Below are 12,650 nucleotides of genomic sequence, written 5' to 3' on the forward strand. Positions count from 1 at the left end.
TTTGTAAAACATGTAATTCTGCTGTCAATACACTTGTCCATGTTTGTAAGTGGTCAAATGCTGCAAACACCTCCCATTTTATGTGAATGCACTCTGCCTAAAGCAGAAAGTCTGGGTTAACAAAGAAACTTGATCACCACCGTCGTAGTGCTGATTTCCTGCGAGTTTCTGCTTTGTGGAGCCCGCTCGTACAAAGAAAGCCAGGGTATGCTTAACTTGCTTTGTAGTGCACCCCGCAGGTTTGGCTCCACATGTTTGTACCGTACCTGTTCTTGTTTTGCATTTTGGACCCTTCTTTTTGTAGTCAGTCCCAGCCTGCGCTCTATGTTTTTATTTGCCTGTTTTGTGTACTCCTGGCATTGTGAATTTCTTTCTTTTGACTGCCTTAGTTGGTAGAGGGATGCAACATATTTCTTGTTGCTAAAAGTGACATTATTACCGAATTGTTTTTTTGTTTTCTTATAAAATAACAAAGGAAAAATTCTTAGTTCAGGCAAACAAGCAATAAAGGCTTGCATTTACATGATCCTATGTCATAATATGATACGGTATCTGTTTATATCCCCAATTAAGTACACTGTCAGGTTAGGTGTGTCCCCAAAAAGAATCCTGCAATTAAACCTGTCATTCCTCTGTGCATCACACTAAATGTTTTGTACTAATTGAATCTATTAAATAACACTGGAGTAAAATGTTAAAAGGAAACCAACACCACAGGCAAAACAGGCATTAGCCTAATAGGCACCGGGCTCGGTGCTTTCATAAGACATGCTTTAATATGCATAAAACTGCTCTCTAGGAGTAAGGCAGAGCCTTGAACCACTGATATAGCCAAGACAGATTCTGACAAGCCTCTACATGATGTATGGAGATAAAAGGCCTCTTTTCTGTAGGTGGAGGCAGGAGACAGCTGCAAGGTAGAGAATCTGAGATTAATGAGAGCGTGGCCTACTCAAACATTTTCAGGTGTTTTTCTGTGGTTTTGTCTCACTTTCTGTGTCTGTGTTTTAAAACTCTGTGCTGTTTATACACTGAATCACAGCAGGGGTGGAATAACAGAGTTCTTCTGTGCTTCTTTGTGATGGCAAAATTACCCAAGTAGTTGTAATATTGAAAAGGTTTCGGTTGAACATGCCTCAGCTCTAAATATATTTTTACCCAGGAGACGTTAGATTATTACGGCTTGTTTCCTTCTCAACTGTTGGTATTGCTTTAATTCTTACAATAGTACAGCTTTTCAAAAGGCAGCCTCTGACATTTCAAGAACTTTTTCTGTATTCTTCCCTCAGAGTGAGCGGCAAACTGGATACATCTGCCTCCCTTCACTGTGCCCTATTTTCATCCGGTTTTACTGAACAACCACTTTAAATCAAATACCTATCAGTATAACGTAGAAAGCATTTTAACGTTCAGCCTGGAAATCGGAAAATAAATACATACCTTGTTTAGTGTTTAGCAGCCAATGTTTAAAGAATTAATCCCATTATTTGGTTTATCTCACCTTACCTAATGAATCTTTACAAAATGTATCCGCATGCCATGGACACAGGTGTAGAATACACATTTCTGGCAGCTGCATAGGGCGATAAGTCACATTGGCAGGTGGTGAAGGTTATGGGTCCTAAAGGGTAGCAATGACGATAAAAGAAGTAGAAGGCAACAAGCCAATGTGAACAAATCATTTTTTTTTACCAATCGCTCAAAAACAGTCCATGTAAATTACTTTGGAGAAACATGTTTTTTAGAGTCACTTTGCCTAATTAGTTTGTTATTGTAACTTTATTTTTTTTTTTTTTTTTTTTAAATCAAAAAATCAAAATCTGTAAGCAAAAGCTGATATTCTCTGAGCTGATTTTACAAGGCCTAAATGTCATCAATTCATTGTATTGTATTAGTCCCCATGGAATGTCTATAACCCCAAGTTGTACATAATATTGGTTTTACCTATATAATATGTATCGGAAAGAAAAAAAAATACAACTGTATCTGTGCAGCATGAATCTAACCCATTGATTCCATAGTGGTGTTATGTTGACGTTACATTGTTTCCAACCCCAAAGCATTATGGGGGAGGTAAGATATTGAATGATCTAGTGTCAACATCTAAGAAATGTTTGCTACTGGTGTGAAACAATTGTTGGAAATATATATATATATTTTTTGTGCCTTTCCCACCATTATTCAATTTTTGACACTTCAAAACAATATTATCCCAAATTCATTGCAATCTCTCCACACTAACTTGGGGTTTGTTTCCAATTGTTGCATCCTATTGGGGGCAGACTTCAGGGTCATTTTGAAAAAACTGGAGCAGCTTTTAACCAATCTGCATGGACCACCATATATCATAAGCTGTGTGCTGAAATTTACCGCAGCCACTGTTGGAAATGTTATCATACGTAGCTGCCCCTTCTGGTCCATGTTTAGTCTACCCTTCAGAATGGATTAGCACACCTTATTTGCTAAGGGTTTCCAAAGTATAATCACAGAGAAGACTCATTGTCGGGCAGAGTCAGGGTAGTAATATGCATCAAAATACTGACACACTCATTAATCCAATCATATACAGACAGTGTCTATATAGGCAAACCTTTGTCCATTTTAATTGCTTTTCAGAAAATGTTTCCCAAAACATGTAAAGTACTCTGTACATGCTAAATAATGGTACTTGAGTGACCTAACTTTAACTAAAACTAACACAATTTGACATAAGACATGTAGATACTGTGAAAACAACCAAAGACAGTGTAAAAATTCAAACTACATTCAAACATTTACACAAGTTGCGTGTAAATGTTTTGTGTTTTTTGTATAACTTAATCTGTTTGTAATGCAACACACTGATCTCAATTTTCTTATAATGTCTGGGTTTCTTTTTTGACACAAACAGACAAACAGACATATAAAAAGACCAACGATAGTGGTATTCATTTGACAATTTATTTCTTCACTTCGGCCTCATTCAGCCTTTTTTCCTTTTACTAAAGTTTGAGACACTGAGTGCTTCCCTCCTGATAAACAAACTTGCGAGTTTGAATTCCAACTCCAGGGATGGTCTGTGTTCAGGGAAAAGCACACAACCATTTTAAAGTTCTTTAGCAGTTTTTTTTGTTGTTGTTTTTTTTCCCCAATGTTACAACTTTTTCCATCTTTTGACTTTTATCTTGTATGAGTGTGAAAGTTACATGGATTTTTAGCAAAAACAATGCCATGCGAACTTAAATGAGTGGCTTGGCTTTCAAACGGACTTAAAATGACCATAGTGTGGCTGGATATACGATAATAAATATATACTTTATGTCCATATATTATCCCAACCCAACAATGAGACCCATTCTTTTTTTGCTGTAGGTTAGCTTAAAGGAAAGTGAAACCAGTAGTAAAAAGTTATCGTGACTAATGGTGGATAATCAAATGTAACAAAGTCACAGGTTTGGGTTTGGCTTATTGCCCATCAATGCAGTTCATAATTAGCACATATAATAACTTGTCTGTACCCTTTTGCAGGCTTTTTGTTCCACACCTTGTGAAATCAGCATGCTGAACAGGAAACGAAGTAGACTGAATTTCAAAGGTACTGCTAATGAGACTTACTGGCAGCTCATCTCACCTGTTTCTTTTTCTACAGATCGTAAAACCAGAAAGGTGCAAATCGGATTCCATACATTTGTGATTGGATGTGAGACTACTTTGACCCGACGGAATTGAAGATGATGTTGCTATGGAAACTGCTGGTGCTGCAGTCACTTATGGGGTGCCTTGCAGGTAACGTATCGTATTAAGAACTTTTGATGCATGCCAAAGCTGCCTTTGTGAAGTCTGAGTCCTTATTCATATGTATTTGGGGCAGGTGGCTGTATGAAAGCTGTAGTTTTAGAAGGAAGAACTTCAAGTAGATTAGCCACAAGCAAACATATTGTCTCCCATTGTTATTATGATTATTTTGATATAAAATAATAAGAATGTAAAATCCATTCAACAAGAGAGTTATTGTTAAAGTAAACAATTGTCTGCTAAAATCTTCCAATCCAGGCAATATTGTATTTCAGCTTTCATTTCGTCCTGTCCCTGGCACTCACGAAATGTTAGATGATCCTCATCCTCATCCTGAATGTGAATGAAGGGAGTGTAATGAATTTAAGTGGATATAAAAACATTCATTTTGACTTGGCTTTGCAGATCACAAATAAGAGTAAGATTTTATCACCAGTGGAGAATTGCAATCAATCCATAGCTTTGGTAAACCCTTGAACCCATGACAGTTCTTTTTTTAAATCATCCAGCAAGGGACATCGGGAGCCCAGTGTACTGGGATCAGTAAAAGACAGTATTAAAAAGTAATGCTATCTCTAAAGATTCAACTAAATACAATCTTTTAAAGATTATTGTCATGCACTTGCATAATTGGTGTGAATTAAGTATATATATATATACAAATAAACATGCAAAAATATTGATACAATAATTGGTTTAAATGAAATTAAGTGCTATTAAAATATCCATGATAGTGCACACAGATCAAACCTGTTAAGCTTTGACCAGTATTTGTAGTTTGTAAGTAAAGAGTTAAAGTTAACAGATATCCATTATCCTTTAATGTAAAATTAAATATGAAATGGGTGTTGCTCACTATTCCCAAATACTTGAATTTTCATGTTTCACATGTAACAATACAGATCCAAGAGTGGGATCTGATTGAGAGAGTTGCTCATGATCTAATTCAAATTAGCCTTTGTTAGGTATTACAGAGTTACCTCAAATAATTTTAGGCCAGCCAACTCTTATGGTAAGTTGCCATTGAATCAGTGATTTCATGAAAATAAAACGTTGCTCTAAAATAAAATGTTGTAGCAACAGTAATTATTTTATACAAGAAGTGCGGTAAAGGTAGATTGATTTTAGGTTAATTTCTCAAGTTGACATATAAAAGAGGCAATGAGTTAGAAGGAAATCCTTCCTGGGTTCTCTCAAATGTCCATCATTCATTTACCATGCAGTAAAGTTGAATTATAGCTTCATTATGTCGTGGTGCCGATTTCAGCCAGAGGCTCTCTGGCATTGATCACATTTTGATGGAGCACTTTAATTTGTCTCCTTTACAAATTGGAGGGTTCACCAGAGAGCATCAGTGGAATCACTCAGTGTTTAATCAACAGGTATTATACGAATCAAGATGAAGAAAAAGGCTCCATTGATGAGGTCTGTGTTCTGCTCAAACCCTCCTTCTCATTACTCAACACACATTATGCCATTTGTGAGCACACAAGATTATCAGATTTGTTTCAAGGAGCTACGTTGCATTTGCCCTTGCAAGGTTACCTATGCATGTCACTGCTGAACTTATGATAGGTCTAACAATCGCACATAAATCTCCCAGCAACCAGTGGGTGATAATTGAGTGGTGCGCAGCTTAATCCGTATGGAGTTAAAACCTCACAGCGATCATTTTTGTCATGGAGAATTCATCAGGGGTTCTCAGAATATGCAGTTGTAGATCAGAAGCATGACATAAGCTATTTTTCTTTCCAAATAGCTTTTTTTTTTATGAGGCCAACAGAATGAGCTACCTGGCAATTGTGTTCTATGAGTGGTCAATTTCTTCAGACACATGTACCAGCATATTGTAATGTGAGAACACAGTATTGAGTGATCAAACATAATTTGTCTAACCCAAAGTGTATCAAAAATGGTCTGCTGCTGCTAAGCCTGTAGCTGCTAATGTGCTAATTGTGCTAGCTTTAGTGTGTCACCAACCAAAGAAAGAACTCTGATATTAGTATTGAAATATTTTTTTTCCTTCACAATATTTGTGCGTGACAACTATAGAGTTGCAGTTGGCCTCAGTTAACTTCAGCAACTCTGTGCAATGTCCTAGTCAGCATTTCTTTTACTGTAAAAATGAAGCGTTTCCCTGTGGTGTACCTTCAAAGACAATGCATCTGAATCTTAAACCCTCATCGTTTTTACAAAGTAGAATAATAATTAGTTTATATTCAAATGCTCCCATTCAAATTTACCAGTGTGTACTTTAACATCATCCTAATTTCGTTAATATCCCTCAAATTTGCCAACAGTTCTGCCAAATCATCTGTCACCTATCAAATTTTGGGTAGTTACAAATGTCTGACGGATTTGGAAAGAAACTTACTTCCTGCATTGACATTTTACAGATTGACATCAATTGTGTGCTGCAGATTATTCAGCATTTCAATTTAATTCCTAGATATCGTGCTGGCATCCAGCTGAGATTTTACTACAACTCAATTTCTTGCTTGAACAAGAATAAATACTAAGCAGTTTGAAACACAGAATAAGGTCATATCAGCTAAATAGCTACAGTTGTCTCAGGATTTATATTGGTCTTCTTTTACACTCAGAAAGCATTGTAAGAGCAATAGCAGGGTATGAAGCATTATACGTCATGGGGGGAAGCTGTGGTAATGAGGACCCTGGCCCTAAATCTTTAAACTACTGAGTGGAAGTGGTGCGTTTCAACTAACCCACTGAGCGCATCCTTGAACCACAGCTGTGAAAGGGTCACCTTTAGACTCAAAGGGGTTTATTATCATTGCAAAATGATTGCAATAATAAATACTTCAAAATAATTCCTCAGGGATACATCAATGCAGACCTTGATCCAGTTCATGTTTTCATCTGTGCTAGAAATCATAGTATTTAAAAAAAAAAAAATTGTTTTTTAGATATTTAAGCTTAAGCATAGCAAAAAGGTCAGAACCCTCCTCCATATCAGTTTGCAACAAAACTCGCTTCACAATGGATCACATGGGCTTGATTTGGATTAGAGAGGTGGCTAAAACTTGAAAACTGGAAGCACGAATGAGGCACCGTGTATGCAGACCTAAAGAACTTGGCTTTCATGTGCTGCAGAGTGTAAGAATGTATTTGCAAATCGAAGAGAGGCTCATAGGATAAAATAATTGTACAGATGTTTATTGCAGTTTTAGTCCCACTCCTCAGCCCTGGGAGTTATAAGTTGATTCTTTTCCACGCACAAATTAATAAAAAGCTTGATAACAACATATGTGCCAGTTGAAACTAAAAATCCAATTACATTTTTAAATTAGTCACCTTCCTGTAGTCTGGGGTTGTTTCATTTCTGACACAATGTTTTGGTGTTTTGATGCATATTTTTCCATTATTACTATTGCTCTTTATAGCACTTTACTCACTGCAGGTGTAGAGATTTGGAAAATGCAGAAATGGACCAAAAAGATGTAGATCAGGAAAGGTGAAGCCAAAGAAGGGAAAAAAAAAAACATTCATGTTGAGCAGAAAAAAAAGGAAAAATATAAATTCAGGTTGAGCTGGGGAAAAAAAAAGGTTATGGAAGCTATCCTGGGCCAGTCACTGCAAACATGTTGTGTTTGTGAATGTTTACAAATAAAAATGATACACATATTGACAATAGGTTTTCACTTTGTTAGACTTAATGTAAGGCACTAAAAATGCACTGGGTAATGTGTGTCTGCAGCATAGTAAACATGGGCACTATGTTTTTTGTTTGTTTCTTTATTTTGAGCTACATATTTTACCTGTGGAAATACTCACCAGAGGGATGAATGAGTATAAATCCGCAACTGCAAATCGTCCCCACAAACATGCACTCTTCACTGCTGTTTGATTAAAGTTTGCCAAAAACTGCAGTGTCCGGATGTTTTAGAAAATTATTTTGTTTGTTTGTTGTTGTTGTTGTTTTTTAAGTGAAACAAAATATTTGTGGCCTGCTTTCACAGTTTTGAAGATAATTTAATCGACTTAATAAAAAAATAAAAAAATAAAAAAAACTGAATATTGTCAGAATGATCCTAAGGGACATATCATTTTTTGGTAATGTTAACAGTACCTGCTGATTACAAATAAAACCTGCAAGTGGTGCATTTCAGTCCCAGTTCAGACCAAATATTTGTGATGAGACAAACTGTTTCAGAAAGTTGCAGAGAAAAGGTGCAGCAGTGTGAACTGGCCGCCTTTAGTTCGTCTCAAACCAGCTGACAGTGTCACCCGAGACTTAACTTGTTAAGTCGCAAATTGGCATTTTTAGAATGTAAAGGATGAGAGGAGACACCTACTCTTCTAATCAGCGGAAAAAGTCTGTAAAAAGGTGAAATAAATTGATGAAATGAGATCATGAGATCTCATGTCTCCATTCCTCTAGGGATTACATTTTTGAATTGCATCCCCACTAAAAACGCAAGTAGCAATCTTGTTTAAATTTTTTTAACCAAACATGAAGAGCGTTGCAGCTTTATTAAAAGGGCCTTTTCAAACCAGACAGGTTGCATATGTGGGTTTGGTAAAAAAAAAAAAAAAAAAAGGGTCATTTCAAAGCCTGAATCATTTTATAGTAAAACTCAAAGAAACCTACCTAACCATAATTTATCAAATCCACAATTTTTATGGAGAGTTTGTCAAAAGCCTCCAAGAAGTAAATTGGGTGGGTGAAGATTTGTGCAGATAGGAGGGTGATTTTGTAGGTCATATGGTTTACTTTGTTTTTCACACACACACACACACACACACACACACATACAAACACACAGTCCTGCTTCGCCACGCATCCGAATCTTAATTCCCTGCTCGTTGCCCCAGCTTATTCTACCATGATGATAGCGGCAAGCCCCCTTTACTTCTGTTCATGCTCTCTTGCACATTTTTCACCAAGCTGTTCATTTTGTGTGTGATTTTTGTGTCCTGTTTCAGAACCTTTTTTTTATTCCTTCACCCTGAAAGTTGCTGTGGCGCAGATTAAAGAGGCTGTCTTTCTTTGGCTCAGTATTTCATACAGGGCAACACACACACACACACACACACACACACACACACACACACACACACACACACACACACACACACACACACACACACACACACACACACACACACACACACACACACACACAAACACAAATATAGAGTACAAGCACCCCCTTAGACAGTTTGGACACCAGCACATTTTGCTTTGTGAGTGAAAGCTGGCTTCCACATTTTTAAATCGGCACAATGTTGTAAAATGCTAATATGTCCCCGCTGCATGAAAAGCAAGAAATATGTTTTCTTCCAACAAAAGGATTCTGAGTAGGAAAGACAACCAGGAACAGGACATAATTTGACACAGAATAAGCAACAGAAAGCAAAAGTAGATTCTCTGCCATTTTAAAAGCCAAGCAGAGATGTTTTCTGCTTTGAGGGAAAATTACATATTTTACTGAAAGTTGTTTTCTCTTTGAAATGACTCACTGTACAGCAATAGATCAAAAGTTTGAGGAATGCACTAATTCACTTTCTTGCCAAAAGATTTATGCTATATATTTATCCAGTAAGTATGAAATTCAAGTCAGTAATGGGAAATGTTCTGGTTCTTCACTGTCAGAATCAGGTAAATGCAGCAACAGACCACGCAACCTCAAAGACAAGTAGTCCCAACATATAACTTACCCTAAAAGCTTAATTTCATATCACTTTTTACATGTCTTGTGTGTGCACATTGATTAAAAGGAGTAGAACACACAATTGTTAAAGTTTAAAGGTGCTGGTTTGTGGATTTTTAAGTTTGGACAAGGGTGTTTTCGCCCTCTTGGAAGTCTATGGAAGACTTGCTGATTGTGGCTCTCAGACCCTACAGTGACATTGGATGTGGCATCAATCTTCTAATCTACAGATGTGTTCAGACAGAAGGGTACATTTTAGATGCAGCACAAGTCAGTGGATAACCCAAGTGGACACACAAAAAAAGAGAGAGACTGTCAGAGCCTCCAGAAACTACAGTTGGTGTGTTTGTTGCTAGCCAGCTTACAACATCAGTAACAGTTGTATAGTGGCTGGTTTGGGTAATCAGGATGTTTTCAAAAATAATGCCTTGAATATGACTTTATTTTTTGGATCAATTAACTTAATGCCAAGTACAGTAAATAGCTTTGTCTTTAAAACAGCACCAGTTCTCCTAGAAACACTTTGCATACAGGTTTTAAAGTACTTGGCAGGAAGGTTATTACAGGCATATTGGAGAACTTGCCACAGTTCCTTTGTGGCTTCAGGCTGTCTCAGTGACTTCTGTCTATTCATGTAATCCCAGACTGACTTCATAATGTTGAGATCAGGACTCTGAAGGGGCTTTACCATCTGCTACGGGACTCCTTTTAGTTCTTCGTGACTCCAGCCGTACATTTTAGGTCTCTGTCATGCTGCAGAATGAATCTCGGACACATCAGATGCCTCCATGATGGTATTGCGTTAGGGATAAAGAAACTACACATCTGAAGTGTAAAAAGCATTTGCACAGTACTGTACTGTACTGGACTGCAAAAACAGTGAATAACAGCTGTCTTAACACAAGCTGTTTTCTTTATTTGATTTGTCAGCCTACTGTTTAAATAACTACCAGGTTAAACGGCCATGCCCGAAACATGTCACTGTAATAAAGAAATCCACATTCTGTTTGCAGACTGTAACGTTTGCATATTGTCTATTCAATCAACACAAAACACAACCACTGACTGAGGTAAGCTCAAGGGGACATCGCTTTTTCCAACATTTCCGAGGCATGAAAGGACGACCTGTTTTGGATAGTTGGGCCACTAATGCACTGTCATGGCTTTCGTTTCAGCTAAAAGCTTGCATGGCATCTCTAACCAGCAGTACAGGACTCGTGTTGGCCTTACTACAGCTCCCTGGTGTAACCTTGTACTTTAATTGACCCTTTTTAGCTGCTGCAGTAGATTTCCCCTAACTTGAAATGAGAGTTAGTGCACAATATGTATTTTCTTCACTTTAACATTAACCTACCAACACATGCATGAACTCTGGTGTTCTGCCTACTTTGTTTAAACACAGCTTTTTTGATTAGGTATATTCTTAGACAGTGGCTTGAAAAAATGCCTCCAAACCAACTGCGAATGCAGACGTATATTCTACAGTCTGTAAAATATGAGCCAACCTTAAATTACTTTTTTTTGTGGCTTGTTTACTTCATCCAATTTTTATCACCATACTGTGTGTTTGTTTGTGTGTGTTAATGTGGACTGAAAACAATGCAACATTCAACTGCCTAATATCTGTTCCTTTCAAAAACAAAATAATGAAACAATGAAGCAATGTTTTATGCTTTTGTGACCTAAAAAGAAGTAAGAAAAATAATAATCATAAAGAGAGTCACCCACGCTCTCATCATTAACAGTATAGCAAGGTTCTGTTTTCTTTCTCACAACTGCAGTTTATACAAAGTTCAGAAGCTTCAAACACCAAATTGTATCACCACAATTTTTAAGGTCTAGCATCAAAGTTAATGTGTGATGTTTCCAATTTCAGTCACAACATGTTCATGCAAATATTTCACATTAAAGCCTTGCTAAGAAATAAAGGGTATTTTTTCCACTGAATCAACTAGAGGGCTTTTAATTTGAAATAGATACAGAAAATGTTGAGTTTGTATAATGCAGTAATTTCTACTCGTCAGATCTGTCTCCTTGTGACTTCTTTCTGTTCCCCAAACATTCAACCTGAAGCGCTGCCATTTTGACACTGTGGAAGAGATCCACAGTAGAACCCGGGAGCGATTGTGTTGTTGTGAATGAGAAACGTGTGTGATGTCAACGCACTGTGAACGGATCCATTGTCATGTTGGAGAACCCAGTTCCCATCGCCCCACATTTCCGGTGCCAAATGTTTTCCGGCAGGTGCCTCAGAACATCATAGTAGAAGTCAGTGTTGACAGTCTGACCCTGGGGGACAAATTAATTGTGCACAACCTTGTGAATGAAAACCGCTGGCGTGCTTCTGACCTGACATGCCTTTTTATGATGTTCTGTGGTTTTTGAAACTCAAATGACCTTACCGGCCTTATTGCTTTAATTCTGTAGGCTTTCTGAAGCATGTCAGGTCCTTACTCAACAACATTACAGAATCCACCTGCACCATGCACATCACTGTTTTATGCTCCATTTGGACGCAACAGGAACAGCCTCAGAACTTTTTGATTGAATCTTGTATATTGTTCAATAAACAGCTTACAGCATGCAAAGACATCACACCAAGACCCCTGATTTTCTTTACACTCTGACACATTCCATCTCTATCAAACCAAACCCCTGTTTACGGCAGTACTTTATTTTAGCCAACCTTATAGATTTAAACAGCACATATGTCTAAATATTGCTTGCATAGTTTTGATTTGGTGGATGTTGCAATGCCAATCTTTTCAGGAGTTTTGGAAATCTCCCTCTGGCCTGGCGATAAGGGCTTACTGTATTTCAAAACTCTCTGCATATCGCTTTGTCCATTAACCCCAAGGTTGTTAATTTTAGCCATTAGGTTTTTGCAGCTTTTACTGACTGGGTTTGGGAATGTTTTTTTTTAGGAAAAATCACAAAATAGCTGGGGGCTTAAGAGGATAAGAAGAAAATAAATTAGGTTGATGTTATTTAGACATTGTAAGGGTGTAAAATGTAAATAGTCAATCATGTAACAGATAATGATTCAAAACTGTGTGTTACTTAACAAGTGCCTAACAAATAGAGCAATTAAACAGATCATATCTACGTTAGTAATATTGAATGATTTATAGCGTTTAATATTTCATATTTTATGATAACTGCCTCCAGCTTACTGCTGGGATGAATAGCTACGCTGTTAGA

At 37.2% G+C, this 12,650-nt stretch overlaps 1 protein-coding gene across 3 annotated transcripts in view; it reads left to right on the top strand.

The window, feature by feature from the left end:
* Nucleotides 1-12,650, top strand: part of cntn4 (contactin 4) — a 149,850-nt gene that overhangs the window by 14,832 nt on the left and 122,368 nt on the right. For all 3 annotated transcript variants that reach the window (XM_069714769.1, XM_069714760.1, XM_069714778.1), the window contains exon 2: nt 3,629-3,765. In XM_069714769.1, the coding sequence (XP_069570870.1) occupies nt 3,711-3,765 (55 nt within the window). In that variant the 5' untranslated portion in view covers nt 3,629-3,710. The remainder of the gene's footprint in view (nt 1-3,628; nt 3,766-12,650) is intronic.

The sequence above is a fragment of the Brachyistius frenatus genome, unplaced genomic scaffold (genome assembly GCF_029030835.1).
Source record: "Brachyistius frenatus isolate BFR_SWC_R1_liver_20210118 unplaced genomic scaffold, ASM2903083v1 Contig_4, whole genome shotgun sequence".
Classification (NCBI taxonomy): Eukaryota; Metazoa; Chordata; class Actinopteri; family Embiotocidae; genus Brachyistius; species Brachyistius frenatus.